We start from the raw sequence: 20,075 nt of genomic DNA on the forward strand, positions 1-20,075 counted from the left end.
GTACAACTTATCAATAGTAAACCGATTACTACATGAACTTGCTGACCTCTTCCTTAGTGGTACAGCATGAATCTCACATGGGTTTGTGAGGTGCCCTTGGAGTAGCCTGGGTAACTATAATGGTAGTTAGAATACAGTTCATTGGCTATATTTAAGAGGGAGTTAGATATGGCCCTTGTGGCTACGGGGGTCAGGGGGTATGGAGGGAAGGCTGGGACGGGGTTCTGAGTTGGATGATCAGCCATGATCATAATAAATGGCGGTGCAGGCTCGAAGGGCCGAATGGCCTACTCCTGCACCTATTTTCTATGTTTCTAATTCATTTTCTAAATGGTTAACACTGCTGCCATTGTGTGTTGGTGGTGGAGGGAGTGAATGTCACATAAATGGGCCTTTTTTGGTCTTAAATGGCACTGAGCCTCTGGAAAACTGTTGGGACTTGCATTCATCTGGGAAAGGGGAGATTATTCCATCATACTCCTCACAACTGCCTTGTCGATGGTAAGGCAGAAGGCCAGCTAGTTGCAATGGAAAATTGCATCTGACCTGTTCTTGTAGTCACTCTAGGTTGTGTCTGATTCAGCTGTATTTCTAATTCATGGAGACTCCTTCCTCGCCTATTGATGGTGGGAGATTTGCTCATTGTATGTGTTATAACTACGTTGGAGATTATTTCCTGGCCACATTACATGAAAAATATTGTATCTGTTTATCAGCCTATGCTGTATATTAACAAGGCATGGCTGCATGCAGATATGGGCTGTTTCACTTGCGAGAAGACAATGGAATTGAGCATTCTGGTTTTACTCCACTTCTGATCTTACAATGGAAGGAAAGTCATTGATGAAGCAGTTGAAGATCAGCCGAGGACACTGCCCTGAGGGATTCCCGGGGCTGGTAAAGACTAAAACAAATTGTTACCCATTGGGAACCTTTTCCAAACCAACAAGAATCAATACATTTCCAGTTTATCTTTATTGTCAACTTTTCTGATTAAGCAAATTTACAGTGTGATTGGAACCTGTAACTCAATCCACGTTGTTATGTCTGACGACAACTGTATGATTAGAGACTCCTGCCCCAAGGTCCAGTCATGGTGTGTTCTATTGTAAATGGAAGTCCAGTTTATTTATTGAAGATTGGCAATGACTGCTGATGGCCGTACTGTGCCAGTTACTGGAGCACCAGCCCAGTGATGCTGTAGCGCACAGGTTCCCATCCTGGAGTCCACAGATCCCTTGGTTAATAATAAGGCTCCATAGTATAAAAAAAGTTGAAAACCCCTGCTGTAGTGAGGGAGATTATTGGGTGGCCTTTGCTACAGCGAGGAAGGCTGTATTCATCACCATGGTCAGTTTCACTGGACTATATCAACTGGAGTGGATCTTTTAATGGCATATCTCCCTCACACAGTCCAAACCCAAAGTCTTGTATGTGAGCAGACCAGACTCTGATGAGGGATGTGCTGATTTTGTGCATCAGAATTCCAGGTCATTCAAATGCAATGAATGTGATGCATCCTTCAACTCAAAGATTGGTCTAGGCCAGCACAAGTTCTACATGCACCCAGCTCTGCACAACTTGATGAGAAGAGCCAATGTACCTCCAAGTCTTCTAGTTGCACAGAAACCGGTTAGGAAAGGTAGACCTCAATCAATATAGACTATTGGCCTTGGAGCAAAAATAATACATTGGCAAGAAAAACATTTATGTTTTCCTTGACAGTGTGATAAGGCTCCAAGACCAATAAACAGATTTCATATTAAAGGAAACTAGAGTTTGTCCAATTGAGAGATAAGTATTTAAATACTAATAGGCAAGATGAACATGAGGTTAAATTCAGTCATAGTCAGTGCATCTATTACCAACCAGACAGAATCTATATACAGATAGAGACATACTTCAGCAGCTTTGACCATATTAGATAATCCATCATTAGATATTATTAATAATGATTTTCAGTTTTAGGATTTTAGGAAATGTTACTAATATTTTTGTAGACAAAAAGGGAAAGGCCATACAAGCTTGAAACAAGGAAGCTAAAGTTGAGATGTATAGCCTTCACTGTAATGCTAATAAAAAAAAAGGTCTGGCAAGAGAACTGATGGGTTCTAGCTAACAGTAGTGTTCGTTGATCTTGCAAAAGCATTTGACTCCCTTGGCCATTTGCTTGTTGTTAGACCAGATTTGGGTGGGGTGGGGTGTCGCACTCGTTTTGTAAACCTCATCACAAACTTGTATGCAGGTTCCAACAATCTTTGGATTGTTTGGAAACATGGATTGTGTGTCGAAGGCATGCAAGACAGCTCAAACATTTCCACATGACTTGTCTTCACAGAATATTAGGCATCAGATGGCAAGATAAAGTACCAGACACTGAAGTTCTCTCTAAAGCAAGTCTACCATCAGTTCACACACTGCTGATGAGAGCACGGACCCAGTGGGCCGAGCGCATACCCAAGCAACTCCTTTTTGGGGAACTCTCTGCTGGAAGACGCTTGCGTGGAGGGCAGAAGAAACGTTACAAAGACACAATAAAGGCCTCCCTGAAGTCACTTGACATAGACACGACCTGCTGCGAAACGCTGGCACAAGACTGCCCTACCTGGCGCGGCCTCATCCACAAGGGCTGTCAAGCTGACGAGGCAAGGCGCATTGCTGAAGCACAAGTCCAGACCCACCAGCGCAACTGCAGTGTCTACATGTGTCTGCCCAACATGTGCCAGGACATTTCATGCCTGAATTGGCCTGACCAGTCATCTTCGGACACACCTCCAGTCTCAAAGTGACTAATGGTGTTGAGGTCTTCATCGGTGACGATGGACACACCACAGTGTGGGAATTAGTGTGGAGTTACTTCAGGGAAAAGCTTTACCCAGATATATGTGTCAGGATGGCACCTATTGAGACCAAGCAATGTCGGGTTGAAAACCCTGATGATCCGAGCTAGCCCTTGACAATGAATACGACCATTCATAAGCCCAGGGCCGGACTTTAGGCAGGGCTAGGCTGGGCTGCAGCCCAGGGGCCAAAGCTGCAGAAGGGCCCAAAATAGGTAGCTATCATCATGGCGGACAAAAAAAAAATACGAGAGTGGAGCACAGAAAAGAAAACATATACAAGGAAACAAGGACCGTAAGAAAGAAGCATTAAAGAAGACATTGAAATTGACAGAATTTTTTAAACCTGTTCTCGATGATGCAGCAGTACCATCGCTCTCGTCACAGTCTGGGACCGGTGGACAAATAGAGACTTGTTCAACACAGCACCTGCGTTAGCACAGGACCACCGTCCTTGCCACAGTCAGCAGCTAACCTCGAAGAGGCAGAGAGCATGACTTTGGGATTCCTGACCACAGACGCCTCCGAACAACCAAGTCGGGCCACCATTAATGTTAACGTTACCGCTACTGAGGATCCTTACAGCACTGATCCTGCTCACTGGGGAAAGGAAATGTTAGATGATTCAGTCTGAGCGTACTGGGCTAAGAAAGGGCTGGAGTCCTGCCGGAATACGGATGTGGATATCAAAGCTTCGGAATGAGTATACAAACAGCAGAGACGTTTTTTCTCCAAATTTCACTTCAAACTCAGGCTCATAAATGGTGAGTACATATCAAGGCAATGGCTCTTATATACCCCTTCCACTGGCTATGTTTTGTTTTGCATGTCGCATCTTCAGTGATGGTAACTCAGTCCATCTTCAAACCTGGCTTTAGCGACTGGAAACATGCTGCTGAGCGCATAGGAGAGCATGAAAATAGCAAACACCACAGGAAAACGATACTGACCTACCTTACACTAGCACCTGACAACAGAAGAATAGATACAGAACTGCAAAAACAGTTCGAGTCAGAGTGTGTCTACTGCACCGACGTATTGAGAAGACTGGTGGCGGTTGTGAAATTTTTGGTCGAGAGGGGACTGGCTATCCGAGGCTCCAGTGATATATTTGGCAGGCCTGATAACGGCAACTACATGGGCATTCTAGAGGTAATAAGTGAGTTTGACCTATTTTTGAAGGCACACATACAGAAATTTGGAAATGCAGGATCAGGCACCCCTTCATATCTTTCACCTAAAACATGTGAGGAGTTTATTGAGCTCATTTCCATTTTACTTTCTCAGAACACACGGTTGGGAAAAATACCGAGATAAAAATGCTATGGTATTGTTTGAGAAATAAGGCCTATGGTATGTGCAGCAATAGTTAAATGAAGATTTAAGATTGGGTACATCATACTTCCTCTCCCTCATAACTTTAAGCCAACTAAGCCTAGGTCAATTTTTGAGTGCTTAACGGTGGGGTCGACCTACTCTGTCCGTGGGCCAGTGAGATAGACCGAAGAAAGTGCAAGAGAGATCGTAAAGTGGCTATAGTGGAAGCAGCTGCTATGATGTACCAGAGAGTTTGTTTTGCTTGCCAGCGATGAGGGCACAAAGCAAAGAACTGCTGGAATAGACGTGGGAGGGTAAAGGAGTTATTGGGACATGGTTGGAGGCAGTGTCCAAGAAAAAGGAAAGAAAAACAGGTGAACGTCACAGCAGATACACAATCTCTCAACCCATCGGTGCCCAGTCTGACTGTTGATCAGATCATAGAGCTAGTAAAGAAAAAGATGTGGCGGCGGGCCCCACTGCCAGCGCTGGTGACCCGCGGATGTACGCAACAACATTGTTAGGAGGACAGCAATGCAATATGCTAATGGACACAGGGGCATTGATATCAATAACTGACCTACCCTTGCCAACAACCAGACAGGCCATTTATATTCGGGGTGTAGGAGGGAAAACAGTGAAAGCAGAAAGAAGCGAGTCACAATTAGGAAAAGGGGAGGTGCAACGAGACCTGGGTGTCATTACACACCAGTCATTGAAAGTGGGCATGCAGGTACAGCAGGCGGTGAAAAAGGCGAATGGTATGCTGGCATTTATAGCGAGAGGATTCGAGTACAGGAGCAGGGAGGTACTACTGCAGTTGTACAAGGCCTTGGTGAGACCACACCTGGAGTATTGTGTGCAGTTTTGGTCCCCTAATCTGAGGAAAGACATCCTTGCCATAGAGGGAGTACAAAGAAGGTTCACCAGATTGATTCCTGGGATGGCAGGACTTTCATATGAAGAAAGACTAGATGAACTGGGCTTGTACTCGTTGGAATTTAGAAGATTGAGGGGGGATCTGATTGAAACGTGTAAAATCCTAAAGGGATTGGACAGGCTAGATGCAGGAAGATTGTTCCCGATGTTGGGGAAGTCCAGAATGAGGGGTCACAGTTTGAGGATAAAGGGGAAGCCTTTTAGGACCGAGATTAGGAAAAACTTCTTCACATAGAGAGTGGTGAATCTGTGGAATTCTCTGCCACAGGAAACAGTTGAGGCCAGTTCATTGGCTATATTTAAGAGGGAGTTAGATATGGCCCTTGTGGCTACGGGGGTCAGGGGGTATGGAGGGAAGGCTGGGGCGGGGTTCTGTGTTGGATGATCAGCCATGATCATAATAAATGGCAGTGCAGGCTCGAAGGGCCGAATGGCCTACTCCTGCACCTATTTTCTATGTTTCTATGTAAATACTAGAAAACAGGGGAGTGTAGCTTCCAGTGTATTTCTGGGTATGTCCAAATAATGAGGGCACCATCCCTGGAATAGACATCCTAAAGGAAGCAGGAGCTGTTATAGATTCAGAAAAAGGAGAAATAACATGGACAAGTCAGGGCAGCAAACATGTACAACCAATAGAACACACAGTCTGGCTAGCATAGTCCAACAGTCGCCCCGATCATCAGAGACTGGAGCCAGGATTGCATCTATGAGTTACTTTGTCAGCAGTTCCCAGCAGTGAGGGGTATACACAAGCAAGATTGTGACTGAGTAAAGATAAACTCAGTTAAAATAGAGGGGGGTCTGTATAAACCCCATAAGTAGTACCCTATAAAAACTGACACACTGACCGCTGTTCAGGGTAAAGTAAAAGAACTAAAACACCTGGAGATACTCAGAGTGACTGTGGCAACTACTAACTCGGCTATATGGCCAGTAAAGAAGCCCAGTGGATCATATCCATTAATAACAGGCTATACCACCCTTAAGACCAAACTGAGATTGCATCCCTTAGTGGCGGGCCCTGCAACAGTCCTGAATGGCCTGTCTCCAGAACATAAAGCTTTTCCAGTCCCTCCGAGGCCAGACATTACTGCGAATAAGGCAGCGGAGGAACAAGACGCAATTAAAATTGCAAGTGCTCAGGAAGGAATGACAGAAGCCAGTTTGGTAAAATTATATGAAGAGGTGGGGGCAGAAGAGAAGGTGAGGGGGCGGAGAAAGGAGCAAAGCAGGGACCAGATGGGAGCTGGGCACACAGGTAGGAAAGAGATGTGGTGGTCCCACCATGTATTAGGCAGATACTACTGAAGCTATATCATGGAATAATTACAGGTTGCAGAGAGCCTGGGGCCTACAGGGATAGAATGACACAGTATGTGAAAGACCTTTGTAATCAACTTAAAGTGTTGAAGGACCTTGCGATGCAACAGCAGCGAATCGCTGATCAGAGAGCGCCAGAGGGAAGGGAGATAGTCCTTCCACAGCCCGGTGACCAAGTTATAGTGAGGGTGCTGCCGGAAAGGCCAGGGCTTGCCCCCAGCTGGACAGAGCCACAGGTGGTACTCTTAACCCATGATACTTGTGTCTGTGTGCAGAGTCGGCGAGACAGCCAGTGGAAACACTGGATTCAAGTTAAAGCATATGACTCACCCTCTTGTTGCTCCCACAGACAGAGCGGTGGATCAAGTGTAATTACAGAGATCCTAAGAGAGGAACACAGCCAGACCACAGCTGATGAAAACATACCCAGAGAAAATGCAAAGGCAGAAGACTCCAACAGCGTGACAGAAGCAGCAGAGAGCGAGACGGAAACCGTGAATGGCATGCTAAAGTGTGATGATGATGGTACTTTGTAATGAAGGCTGGCTGCTGAAGGTAGATGATTAGTTTAATAGCATAGAATAGAAAAGATATTAGAAAATAGATGGGGAAGGATTTTTTAAAGTTAAAGTAGAGACAGCAAGTTCCACAACTTCGATGGCATTTCAGACTGCACACAGCATCTGAAGGCAGCAACCTCCAGTCTGAGGGGCTGGGCCCTTGCAGCAGTTGCGCCAGTGATTGACTGGACATTTCGGAAGGGGGTGCCACTAGGGAGAGGTCCTTGCAGAAGCCGCATTTCTAACGACTTGTTCAAATTTCTGGAACAACCTCTCTGCTTAACAGTTGGTAGGTAGTGATTAGGGGATGCTAAAGTAGATCTCCGCACACAAAATTGGGGGGGGGGGAGAGAGGAATTTCGAGGCAGGGCTTTTTTGCTGCCCTATTTGAGTAGATCCTCCTAGGTCGGCCTTTCCTGGTACAAATTTATTTTTTTTCCAAGAGGAGGGACTGTTAAGAGTAATTTTGAGTTCAGGTCATTTACATTTAGTAAATGGCTTTGGCTACCAGTTTTCTGTTCGTCGATAATGTATTGTGGAGTCAGTGTGGGACAATGCATTCCTAAAAGCTGTGGATCCCAGTCCAGATGCTGCTGACGTCTGTGGGATGGATGCGAATCAGAAGGTGTGAAGTTTGTATGTAGCTTCAAAAGAAAGCATTGTCTATACTTTGTAGATATGGAATTGCCTTGTGCTTAGCAAATAAATAACAAGCCCCACGTTGGGCCAGCAGACCTTTCTATCGAAAGCATCTCCATATGATGCCTGCTGTACCTGGTTTTGTCGAATAAAGAAGCTGCTTTGTATCTACCAGTAACTCTCTCTGGCGATTTCATTCATGCAACAACACTGCTGACAATATGTCATGTACAGCTTTAGCCTTTGTTGATGTTGTCCTTGTGAGCAGCTCTCACAAGGATGTGGTCAATATCCTCAAGGTCCAGGAGAACGTCTGTAAGAATACAAGTCTTGAAGTTAATCTCGACAAGACTGCTGACTATGATATATGGAGTGTAAAAATAATACCCTCCCTTTTAATGCTACCTATAATTGGATTTTCAATGGAGGAGAAGATTCATTTATTAATCCAAGTAACATTGAGAAATATCTTGACCTCAGGATCGATCCCTGGATTGAATGTTCCAGCCATGATTGGATAAATAAACGAGAGATGAAAATATTGAGGGCTAGGATTTTAGAATATATTCCATCCCTCGAATTTATTATTCTTTAATATTTCATGATGCTTCCAATAGCATCCTTTCCAAGTTGGTCCAGGGCCCAGTGAAGGAATTTTTATACCTCCCCATGAGTTTTTAACAATAGAATTTTATATTCCAAATATAGAATTGGTGGTCTGAGATCCTCAGGTTTGAAATTCAAATACCATTTGCTATCATTAAAAATATCAGGACTTAATGATTTCTAAACAGAGAATGGTAATTTTGGGTTTTGGATTTGCCAGGAGTGACATTGAAGAGAAAGTTACAGAAATATAAGCAAATACAAGTGTCTCAATGCCACCAGTTATTTAGATGAGGTTGTGAGGAATAAGGAAGAAAGGATACATCACAGAGGTTAAGGGGAACAGTTGGCGGGCGGTGGAATTGACCAGTGGAACAGGCAAGGCCACGAAGGGATTGGGGTTTGCTCCCCACTTTGACCCCACATGTTTACCTCCTCAATACACTGATCAGTAGAGGCCTGATAATAACAGCAACCCAGCGACATATTTAACCCCTTCAATACAGAGGATGGCTTAAAGGGATCACAGCAGAGAATGTTGAGGTTTGTATCTGCTGTGCAGAGGCCACAGACCGCAGATCCGATAATGCTGATCAGGATGAGTTTCACTAGAGTTGCAGTGAAACCCTGGCTGCCGGACTTCCTCACATGCGCTACACCATGGAGCTTAACCAACCAGAGGATGGGCAACCACCGTCACACACCAATCCTTGCCTTGTGGTAAAGGGAAAACATAGCGTCCCACGTTGCCTTGACAAAGTGCCGGAGGCTGGTTAAACAGGATAAGGTTGCTGGGGAAGCTGAAGAAAAAAAACACAGAAATGTCCTTGAGAATCAACACTCCGCAGATGCTGGAAATCCAAAATAAAAACAGAGATACTCATTAACTCATCTCATGTCAGCTGTCCACCTACATACTGCTCACTCCTCGTTCACAGTCAGCCCACACCCACTCTTTTCTATACACCATCCATAACCAAGCGCTGATCACTCTTGGGATTACTTCAGCCAGTCATACCCAAGAGAACAGCCAAACACTGAATCAGCCTTCGTGTTACTGGTGTTATGGAATTGATTGATATGACCTGAAAAACTCAAAATATACACATCTGATCTATCATGATGTGTATAGATCATGATACACATGATCATGATCATGTCGCTTCAGTGAGCACTGGGCAGTGCCATACTACTGCAACCCGTCCCTGGAGCAGCTCGATGTAATAGCAGATGGCTCTGGGAACACTTCCTTCGTGTGATTCAAGTTTTGGGAGCTGGGTGTCGCCAGCAGGGCCAGCATTTACTGTCCGTCCCAAGTTAGCCACAGCAAGGAGCTGCAGGGTTACTGAACTGAATGAATTGCAGCAGTCATCCTGAAGGTGGTGCTCCTGCAATGCTGGAAAGAAGGGAATCCCAGTGACAATGGAATACTGTCAATGTATCACCCCGGTCAGGATGGTGGGCAGCTTGGAAGGGAGCCTGCAGGTGATGGTGGACTGGGCATGGATTTGTGAGGTGCTGTAGTGACTAACAGGTGCACATGAGGGAGATGTGCCACTCACCAGGATCCAGCCTGACCATCAGTAGATAGGCCACAAACACCGCCAGCAGCAGCTTGCGCAGAGATACCAAATGTAGACTTCGTCCACACAACCCTAACACTTGCTTAATGAACTTGAACGTGTGGCGTGGTGTGTAGTGTGCTGCAGAGAGAGAGAGAGGAGGCAATATAAACATTGTATGATTATCCTCAACATCAACACAAGTGAATCTGCAGACAGCCAGAGATCCAGAGCAAAACACACAAAATGCAGGAGGAACCCGACATCTATTGAGAGGAGTAAACAGTCAATGATTCAGGCCAAGAATCTATCACCCACTGAGTTCCTCCTTGATCTAGCTTTTATAAATTAGTTTCATGAGAAAGTGTACAGGTGGATTAGTAAGTTTGCAGATGACGTGAAAGTCAGTGGTGTTGCAGATAGCGTAGAAGGTTGTCGTAGGTTACAATGGGACATTGATAGTTGACAGGGTACACAGCTGGTCTGAGACGCGGCAGATGGAGATCAATCTGGAAAAGTATGAAGTGAAACACTTTTGAAGGTCAAACGAAGTATGGGATTAATGGCAGTGTGTGAGAACAGAGGGATCTTGGGGTCCATGTCCATAGAATCCTTGCAGTTGCCATGCAAGTTGATAGGGTGGTTAAGAAGGCTTATGGTATTCTGGCCTTCAGTAGTCAGGAGATTGAGTTCAGTAGCTGCAAGGTAATGTTGCAGCTCTACAAAACTATAGACTACACTTGGAGCATTATGTTCAGTTCTGATCACCTCATTATAGGAAGGATGTGGAAGCTTTAGAGAGGGTACAGAGGGGATTTATCAGGATGATGCCTGAATTAGGAAGCATTTTTTATGAGAATAGGGTGAGTAAGCCAGGGCTTTTCACTGGAGAGGAAGAGGAGAGGTGACTTAACAGAGGCATACATTGAATGGATAGCCAGAGTTTTTCCGCAGGGTGGAAATAACTAATACAAGGGGGCATAATTTTCAGGTTTTTCGAGGAAAGTATCGGGATATGCTTTTTACACAGAGAGTGATAGATCTGTGGAACATGCGCCAGGGGTGATGGTAGAGGCAGAGACATTAAGGACATTGAAGAGACTCTTAGATAGGCACATGGATGAAAGTAAAATTGAGGGCTATACGGACAGAAAGGGTTAGAATGATCCTGGAGAAGGTTAAAGGATCAGCACAACATTGTGGGCTGAAGGGTCTATGATATAAGACAGGACAGCAGAGAAGACAGCATTGCAATAATCCTAGATGCAAAATGCCAGAGATAAGGATTTAGTGGACTAAGATGGAAGGTCCGAGGATAGGCTTGGCAACAAAGACAAGTTTAGAGCAAAAGGACTGACTTTTAGAGTAAAAGGTACTCATTACCTGTTCCAAGCTCAATACCAAGCCACACACACAAAAAAACAGAGGAACTGCTCTCCAAATCTACACCACAGCAGCTTTATGAGAGCATGTTTTTAATGCAGGTTAGAATCCAACAAAGACAGAGCGGTGTATGACCCATGTCTCCCCAATGCACCCGAAGCATAGCAAAGGCTGTATGAAGTGTGTGCACCATTTTCACAGCCTTTACAGTTTAACAGCTTGCTGACAGCTCACCAGGAATCAGACGGTGTGGAAGACAGTAGGAAAGGGATACAGGGCCTCTTGTCGGTCAGCAGTTGCAATAACATGAGGGCAAAAGATTAGACAGAAACCCAACAAATCAGGAAAGGTCAACAGCAAGAAACTGCAAGAACAGAAATACAGTCAGAATATACAGGGGCTGCTCAAGACCACTGAACTGTTTCCCTCCCCACAGAGGCTGCCAATTTCTAGCATTCTGGTCCAAAATCAGAGGTTGTTCTGCTGTTGTTGTTTTGTTGCTTGTTGTGTGTTATGTGGTTTTGCTCTTCGTGTTAACGCAAATGCTGTATTTCTCTGTATATACACATGTACACATGATAAATACAGTGCCAATAAAAAGTATTCACCCCTTTGAAAAGTTTCATGTTTTATTGTTTTACAACATTGAATTACAGTGGATTTAATTTTGGTTCTTTTGATACTGATAATCAGAAAAAGACTCTTTCATGTCAAAGTGAAAACAGATCTCTACAAGGTGATTTAAATTAATTACACATATAAAACACAAAATAGTATTCACCCCCTTTAATTTGACACATCAAATCATCACTGGTACAGCCAATTGCTTTGAGAAGTCACATAATTAGTTAAATAGAGATTTGTTTTTGGAGACCTGTGTGCAGTCAAGTTGTTTCAATTGATTGCACTAGAAATACACCTGTATTTGGAATGTCCAACTGCTGGTTAGTCAGTATCCTGGCACAAACTACACCATGAAGACAAAAGAACACTCCAAACAAGTCTGCGAAAAGGATATTGAAACACAAGTCAGGAGATGGATAGAAGAAAATTTCCAAGTCACTGAATGCCCCTTGAAGAACAGTTAAGTCAATCATCAAGAAATGGAAAGAATATCACACAGCTGTAAATCTGCTAGAGCAGGCCATCCTCAAAAAATTGAGAGACGGTGTAAGAAGGGGACTAGTGAGGGAGGCCACTAAGAGACCTATGACAACTCTGGAGGAGTTACAAGCTTTAGTGCAGGGGTCGGCAACCTTTTTGCCTCTGTGGGCCAGATCACATATTAATGAGTGGACAGTTGGCCAGGTAAATGCCATAAAAAATTTGAAATATGGGAATTATCCATTTAAATACATCTAGTTATGTTTTGCCTCAAATTAATGAATAACGCATGCTAGAAAATCATTTGTGCTTAACCAAGGATGCCAATTAGTAAACAAAGAACTCAGTTTAGTTGCAATTTATTTCAATCAAGGCATCTTTTGAATCTATTAAAAAGACACAAAGAATCTTTAAACATCAAACCTATGAACATGATGCATTGAATGGTGGTAAATTAAGTATAATAAAAAAGAAAAATTTTAATGCAAACAGTGGATAAATCAATGTGAAACTTGATGCTGTTTGTTGCTTGAAAGCTTCTCAATATTGGGCGTCAGACTTGTTGATGCCAAGAGCAAGACATTATCCAGATGGGCATCAGTCAGTCTTGTTCTCAAATGGTTCTTTGTGTGCTTCATTTTTGAAAATAATTGCTCACACAGATAAGTGCTGCCAAACAATGATGCCATTTTATTTTCATGGCCCACAAAGTTAGGATACTTCCCACTTGGATGAATATATTTTCCATAGAAGTCAAGCACTGACACATCTTCAGAATGAAATTTTGATCTCAATATGTTGTCACACTGCATCTCAATCAATTCCATTTGAAAAATTTCTGATGCAGTGTCCACTTTTTGAGACAATACGTTTTGAGACTTCGTAGCTGGCACGGGTATTTCCTGCATTTTCACTGCTCTCTTTGGCAAAAAATGACGTTTGTTTTCCGAAACTAGCCTTCATTCGCTCAACTTCATCTTTCCTTGCTTGCCCAGTAAACTTGTTAAAATTTCCACTATGGCGGGTCTCATAATGTCGCCTGATATTTGTCACAGCAATATTTTCTAGGCAAATGAGACAAACTGGTTTCCCAGCTTGCTCAATGAAGAAGTAACCTAGTGTCCAAGTGTCTTGGAAATTTCGGCACTCAGTGTCTACCTTCCTGCGTTTTGCATTCATTGCCATTGGAATTTTTTTTCATCGATTTTATTTTGAAACCCGAGTTATTCAACAAGTATCATAGCACATGTAAACATCTGGATATTTAGTGTGGATTTCTTGTTAAAACACAGTGAGGCTGTCTCTGTTTACAAATTTAAACGATCCCATCTGAAAACCTGCGCGTGCACAGAGAGTATCTAATACATATTAATAAGGTAGTCTGCCTTCCCGTCATTCGTATACAGTATACCAGTGTAACAAGGTGCCATGCATATCCATCAGCGTGGTCGCGTCAAACACTCAGAATAAGGAAAAATCGCTCGCGGGCCAGATAAGCATAGTATCCCAGTATTTGCTCGTGGGCCACAGGTTGCCTACCCCTGTTTTAGTGGCTGAGATGGGAGAGACGGTGCATACAACAACCATTGCCCAGGTGCTTTACCAGTCCCAGCTTTGTAGGACAGTGGCAAGCAGAAAGCCACTGTTGAAAAAAACTCACATGAAATCTTGAATAGTTTGCCAGAAGGCATGTGGTAGACTCTGAAGTCAGCTGGAAAAAGTTTATATGGTCTGATAAAATTAAAATTGAGTTTTTTGGGCATTAGATAAGCATAAGCCAAACACTGCACATCATTAAAAAAAAAACACCATCCCTACCGGTGGTGGCTGCGTCATACTGCAGGGATGTTTCACTGCAGCAAGCTCTGGAAGGCTTGTGAAGGTAGAGGGTCAAATGATGCAGCAAAATACAGGATGAAAACCTGACACAGTCTGTGTGACAACATACATCAAAGTTGCTGGTGAACGCAGCAGGCCAGGCAGCATCTATAGGAAGAGGCGCAGTCGACGTTTCAGGCCGAGACCCTTCGTCTAGTCCTGACGAAGGGTCTCGGCCTGAAACGTCGACTGCGCCTCTTCCTATAGATGCTGCCTGGCCTGCTGCGTTCACCAGCAACTTTGATGTATGTTGCTTGAATTTCCAGCATCTGCAGAATTCCTACAGTCTGTGTGAGAACTGCGACTTGGAAGAAGATTTGTTTTCCAGCAAGACTGTGACCCCAAACATAAAGCCAGAGCTACACCAGAATGGCTTAAAAACAACAAAGTTAATGTCTTGGAATGGCCAAATCACACTCCAGATCTCGATCCAATTGAGAATTTGTGGCTAACTTGAAAAGGGCTGTTCACTCTTGATCCCCATGCAATGCTTGAGCAGTTTCATAAAGAAGAATGGGGAAAAATTGCAGTTCCAGATGTGCAAAGCTGATAGAGGCCTAGCCACACAGAGTCAAAGCTGTAATTGCTCCAAAGGTGCATCTACTAAATAGTGTCTTGAAGGGGGTGAATACTTATGCAATCAATTGTGTTTTATATTTGTAATTAATTTAGATCCCTTTGTACAGATCTGTTTTCATTTTGACATGAGTTTTTTTTTCTGTTGATCAGTGTAAAACAAAGCCAAATTGAATCCACTGTGATCCAATGTTGTAAAACAATAAAAGATGAAAACTCCCAAGGGACAGTGAATACTTTTTATAAGTGCTGTACATCGGAATTTGAATCTGTGTCTTTGAATTTGGTGTTACACAAGCCCTGCAGGTAGTAAGGGATCATTCATTCCAACTAGTCTATGTGGTTATGGCCCCTGGGTCGGGGGCTCTGGAAGTTGCAAGTGAGTCTGGAACAGGGACTGGAGGTTGGAAGCCGAGAGAAAGGCTGTCCTGGAGCTGGTGACGTGTGGGGGAGGGAGAAAATGGGCTTGTATTGCTATTGTTCTGCTGAACTATGCGGGCATGCTACGTTGGCATCAGAATGTGTGGTGACATTTGTGGGATGTTTGTTAAAGCAAATGACACATTTCAGCGTATGTTAACATGGGAGCAGAACCAGGCCACTCGGCCCATCGAGTCACTCACTCATTACTAATTTCGCTTCCTCTCAAACCCATTCTCATCTTCCTCCTGTAACTCTCAACACCTTTAAGAAAGGAAAAATAAATCAGTAATGGTCGATTGGTGGACCAGACTCGATGAACCGAATGGCCTAATTCTGTTCGTATGTCTTAACAAGAGTTCATCAACCTCCACTTTAAATATATCAATGACTTGGCCTCCACAACTGTGGCAATGAATTCCACAGATTCACTACGTTCTGGCTCCTCATCGCTGTTTGTAAATGGTTCTGAATCAGGCTGATACTGATGGTTACCTGAGCACCTCTGCTTGTTGCATTCTGCTGGATCCTGGCTCCTGCCGTCCACCGGCTCCTGCTCCAGCACCCTGGACCTCCTTTGCGAAACCAGCTCCAGTGCCAATTGCTTCTGCTGCTCCGTCAACACTGCTGTGTCCGTGATCTCCTTCTCTGCCTCTGCGTAGAGACCAAGCGGCAGCAGCACATGCAGGACGTACAGCTCCAGCACCACAGCCACGCCGCCTGGGGCGCGGCCACTGGCTCTGTCCCTCAGCCAGCTGCAGACCGCCTGCTGTACCAGGCCTGGCTCTCCAGCCTTGCTGTAGAGAATGATGCTATCACAAAAGAATTTCATCAGCTCCATGCATCTTTAGGGGCATTAAGTATTCCATAAAAGATAACAAACAGCAGCGATTATGTCGTGGGCTATGCAGTAGTGCAGGTAGTAGAGCCGCTGCTTCACTGCCCCACGGATCTGGGTTTAATCCCCGACCCCTGGTGCTGTCAGTGTGGAGTTTGAACTCTCTCCCTGTACCCACATGGATTGCCCCCAGGTGCTCTGGTTTCCTCCCACATCGCAAAGATTTGCTGCTATGTGGCTGGATGGCAGGAGAATTGGTGGGGGTGGGAATACCAAAGAGGATGCATGACTGGAGATGTGAGGGGGGGAACACGATGGACAGATTTACTGACATAGAGTCAGAGCACCAAAAATGACTGTGTGGCGAGAAAAAGAAGTGAGAATGAAAACAAGAAATAAAACGCAAACAACGAACACCGACAGGGAGGGGAATTGTTGACGGTCGGCCCCAGAGCCTGCACCGGGACTCGTGTAAGTATTCAGCATTCCATGGGGAGCGAGGGGAGGGGGTGCCGCAGGCTCAGGTACTGGCTGAAGTTTCAGAGTGCCTCACAGTTATACAGCACAGAAACAGGTTCTGCACCCCAAGTAGCCCATGCTGACCAAAGGTATCTACCTACCTGAGCTAGCTCCCATTTGCTTTTCCATATTCCTCTATAGTTTTCCCAATCACACAATGGTCCAAATACCTTGTAAAAATGTTGTAATTGTATCTGCTTCTACCAGTTCCAATGGCAGCCCGTTCCATACACTCACTTTCCCCTGACCTCTTTTAAACCTTATCCCCCCTCGCCATAAATCTAGCTTTACATACCCCTACTTTAGGGTAAAAAGACTGCAGCCATTTACTTTATCTACAGCCCTCATGACTTTCAGTTCACCCTCAGCCTCCTATGCTCCAAGTGAACAAGTTCCAGCATACATCAAAGTTGCTGGTGAACGCAGCAGGCCAAGCAGCATCTATAGGAAGAGGCGCAGTCGACGTTTCAGGCCGAGACCCTTCGTCAGGACTAACTGAAGGAAGAGTGAGTAAGGGATTTGAAAGGGAGGGGGAGATGCAAAATGATAGGAGAAGACAGGAGGGGGAGGGATAGAGCTGGGAGCTGGACAGGTGATAGGCAAAAGGGGATACGAGAGGATCATGGGACAGGAGGTCTCCCAGTTTGCTGAACATCTACGCTCTGTCCACCAGAGAAAGCAGGATCTCCCAGTGGCCACACATTTTAATTCCACATCCCATTCCCATTCTGACATGTCTATCCACGGCCTCCTCTACTGTAAAGATGAAGCCACACTCAGGTTGGAGGAACAACACCTTATATTCCGTCTGGGTAGCCTCCAACCTGATGGCATGAACATTGACTTCTCTAACTTCCGCTAAGGCCCCACCTCCCCCTCGTACCCCACCTGTTACTCATTTTTATGCACACATTCTTTCTCTCACTCTCCTTTTTCTCCCTCTGTCCCTCTGAATATACCTCTTGCCCATCCTCTGGGTCACCCCCCCCTTGTCTTTCTTCCCAGACCTCCTGTCCCATGATCCTCTCGTATCCCCTTTTGCCTATCACCTGTCCAGCTCCCGGCTCTATCCCTCCCCCTCCTGTCTTCTCCTATCATTTTGCATCTCCCCCTCCCCCTCCAGCTTTCAAATCCCTTACTCACTCTTCCTTCAGTTAGTCCTGACGAAGGGTCTCGGCCTGAAACGTCGACTGCGCCTCTTCCTATAGATGCTGCCTGGCCTGCTGCGTTCACCAGCAACTTTGATGTGTGTTGCTTGAATTTCCAGCATCTGCAGAATTCCTGTTGTTTGCGTTTAAGTTCCAGCATATCCTTGTCACTCAAGTCCTCCAGTCCCAGTAACATCCTTGTGAATCTCCATCAGAATTGTCGACTAAAAGTCCGGAAGTCAAGGCCTAATGGCTGGATCGGCAAGTCTGCAATCTCTGCAGGTCCACTGGGAAAGCCGACGGTCCAATGTTTGAGAGTCCAAAGACGGAGACCGGAGGTGGCCTGTCTTGGGGTTACAGGACTGTGTATGTGTGTGGGTGGGACAGAGAGAGGAGCAGGGCTTGTTTTCATGTTGTGTTTTACTGGGCATTGTGGGCATGCTATGTTGGCACTGGAATGTGCGGCAACACTTGCTGGACGCCTCCAGCACATCCTTAGCTTATAGGTTGTGAACAGAAACAACACATTTCACTGTACACTGTGACGTTCATGTGATGACTAAACTTGAACATTCTCTGCACCCTCTCCAGCTTCACAATACCCTTCCTGTAGCTGGGTGACCAGAAATGGACATAATACTCTGAATTTGTCCTCAGCAAAGCACTGTACAGTTGTTAGACTGCCAGCACTTGATCTTTTGTAATGTTGATGTGTTTTCAGGAACTCACCATTCTCTTCACCAAATGCTTGAAAATACAAACAAGATCTTAAGCCCACTCCTGTAGCTCCACACATAGGAGACCAAACCGAACTTTAAGAAAACTTATCCTTCCCCTAGTTACCCTTTTGCTCTCAATATACGCTGCCTCATCCAACACTTCAAATCCAAACAGATTTCTTTCTGTCACTGACTTCCGTGAGATGTATTGCAGGGGAAGGCAGTGAGGGTGTGCGGACACTCACCACATCTGGAGGAGCCAAGCAGGGACCCGCTCGGGGCTGCCGTATCGCTGCAGCAGCCAGTCCCAGGCCCGGCGCCACTGCCGCTGCTCTGCCAGTGCCTGCAGCCCCATCGCACACAGCGAGCACCTGATATCAGCGGCTCGGGCTGTGCTGCAGCTGCAAGTGAACGGGGAAAGAGGGTGAGGATTGGGGAGGAAGGAGAGGAAGAGTGAGGGAAAGAGCGAGTGGGGAGGGAGGAGAGGAGGGGAGGAGAGGAGTGGAGAGGAGGGGAGGAGAGGAGTGGAGGGGGGGAGAAGAGTGGGGGAGGGGAGGAGGAGGGGAGGGGAAGAGAAGGAGAGCGAGGGGGAGGGAGAGAGAGGGGGAGGGAGAGAGAGGGAGGGGGAGAGAGGGGGAAGGAGGGGGAGGGAGAGAGAGGGGGAAGGAGGGGGAGGGAGAGAGAGGGGGAAGGAGGGGGAGGGAGAGAGAGGGGGAAGGAGGGGGAGGGAGAGAGAGGGGGAAGGAGGGGGAGGGAGAGAGAGGGGGAAGGAGGGGGAGGGAGAGAGAGGGGGAAGGAGGGGGAGGGAGAGAGAGGGGGAAGGAGGGGGAGGGAGAGAGAGGGGGAAGGAGGGGGAGGGAGAGGGAAGGAGGGGAGGGAGAGGGAAGGAGGGGAGGGAGAGTGAGGGAAGGAGGGGGAGGGAGAGTGAGGGAAGGAGGGAGGGAGAGTGAGGGAAGGAGGGAGGGAGAAAGAGGGAGAGAAGGGATGAGGGAGGTAGGAGTTGAGGAAGGGAGGGAGTGGGTGAGGATAGGAGGGAATGGGTGAAGGAGGGAATGAGAAAGGGAGGGGAGAAGGGGAGGGAGAAAGAGAGAGGATTGAAAGAGTGAGGGAGTGTTGGTTCGCTCCCCTCTCCACCTCCCCTCCAACCAGTTTTCTTCCCTCCCTCCCTCCCTCCCCTCCTCCACCTCAATTCTTACATCTCCCTTCCCCTTCTCTTATTCCCTTCCAGTTAATGCTTTCTCCTCCACTACCCACATCTCCTCTTCCCCCACCGCTACCTGCCGGGCTGGTCTTGCTCCGGGCCCAGCCAATCCAGTCCACTCTCACAGGCCGCCAGCGCCCCCGAGAAGTCGCGTTGCACCTGAAGTAGGTGGGCCGCCCGTTCTAGATACTCCAGGCCAGGGCACAGCACCAGGGCACGGCCCGGCTCCCGGACAAAGGGGGCCCAGCGGCCGAGCGCCACCGGCCCGCACCGCTTCATTCCGTCGACACCGCTGTGGCCGGGCCTTGCTCTCGCGAGAGGTGCTGCTGACACCCCGATCCCGATCCGTCCTACTCACCGGATCCCGGAATCTCTCTATCCCTGTGTCATTACATCCGCCGGATCCCGGAGTCACCATATTGCAGAGCATCAGGTTCCCGGAGTCGCTGAACACCCGGATCCTGCGGTGACTGTATCCCAGAAGGATTACATTGCTATATCGC

At 46.2% G+C, this 20,075-nt stretch overlaps 1 protein-coding gene across 1 annotated transcript; it reads right to left on the reverse strand.

Annotated features, from left to right (window-relative positions):
* Positions 1-969: 969 nt before the first annotated feature.
* On the reverse strand, positions 970-19,977 carry pex26 (peroxisomal biogenesis factor 26). The gene is made up of 5 exons (XM_063058329.1): positions 19,649-19,977; positions 18,617-18,772; positions 15,643-15,959; positions 9,787-9,927; positions 970-9,024 (listed from the first exon to the last, which is right to left on the reverse strand). Exons 1-5 carry the CDS (start codon positions 19,849-19,851, stop codon positions 8,921-8,923), a joined length of 921 nt encoding a protein of 306 aa, XP_062914399.1. The 5' UTR covers positions 19,852-19,977; the 3' UTR covers positions 970-8,920.
* Between the last annotated feature and the right edge of the window lie 98 nt (positions 19,978-20,075).

This window comes from Mobula hypostoma, chromosome 9, assembly GCF_963921235.1.
Source record: "Mobula hypostoma chromosome 9, sMobHyp1.1, whole genome shotgun sequence".
Lineage (NCBI taxonomy): Eukaryota > Metazoa > Chordata > Chondrichthyes > Myliobatiformes > Myliobatidae > Mobula > Mobula hypostoma.

What these genes read in the sequence shown, in the direction of transcription:
- pex26 (XM_063058329.1), bottom strand. Translation starts at nt 19,851, where the DNA reads ATGAAGCGGTGCGGGCCGGTGGCGCTCGGCCGCTGGGCCCCCTTTGTC. An exon ending in GCTTGGCTCCTCCAGATGTG is followed by an intron (nt 15,960 to 18,616) that starts GTGAGTGTCCGC and finishes CTTTTGTGATAG; the next exon opens with CATCATTCTCTACAGCAAGG. An exon ending in GATGGTCAGGCTGGATCCTG is followed by an intron (nt 9,025 to 9,786) that starts GTGAGTGGCACA and finishes TTTTTTCTTCAG; the next exon opens with CTTCCCCAGCAACCTTATCC.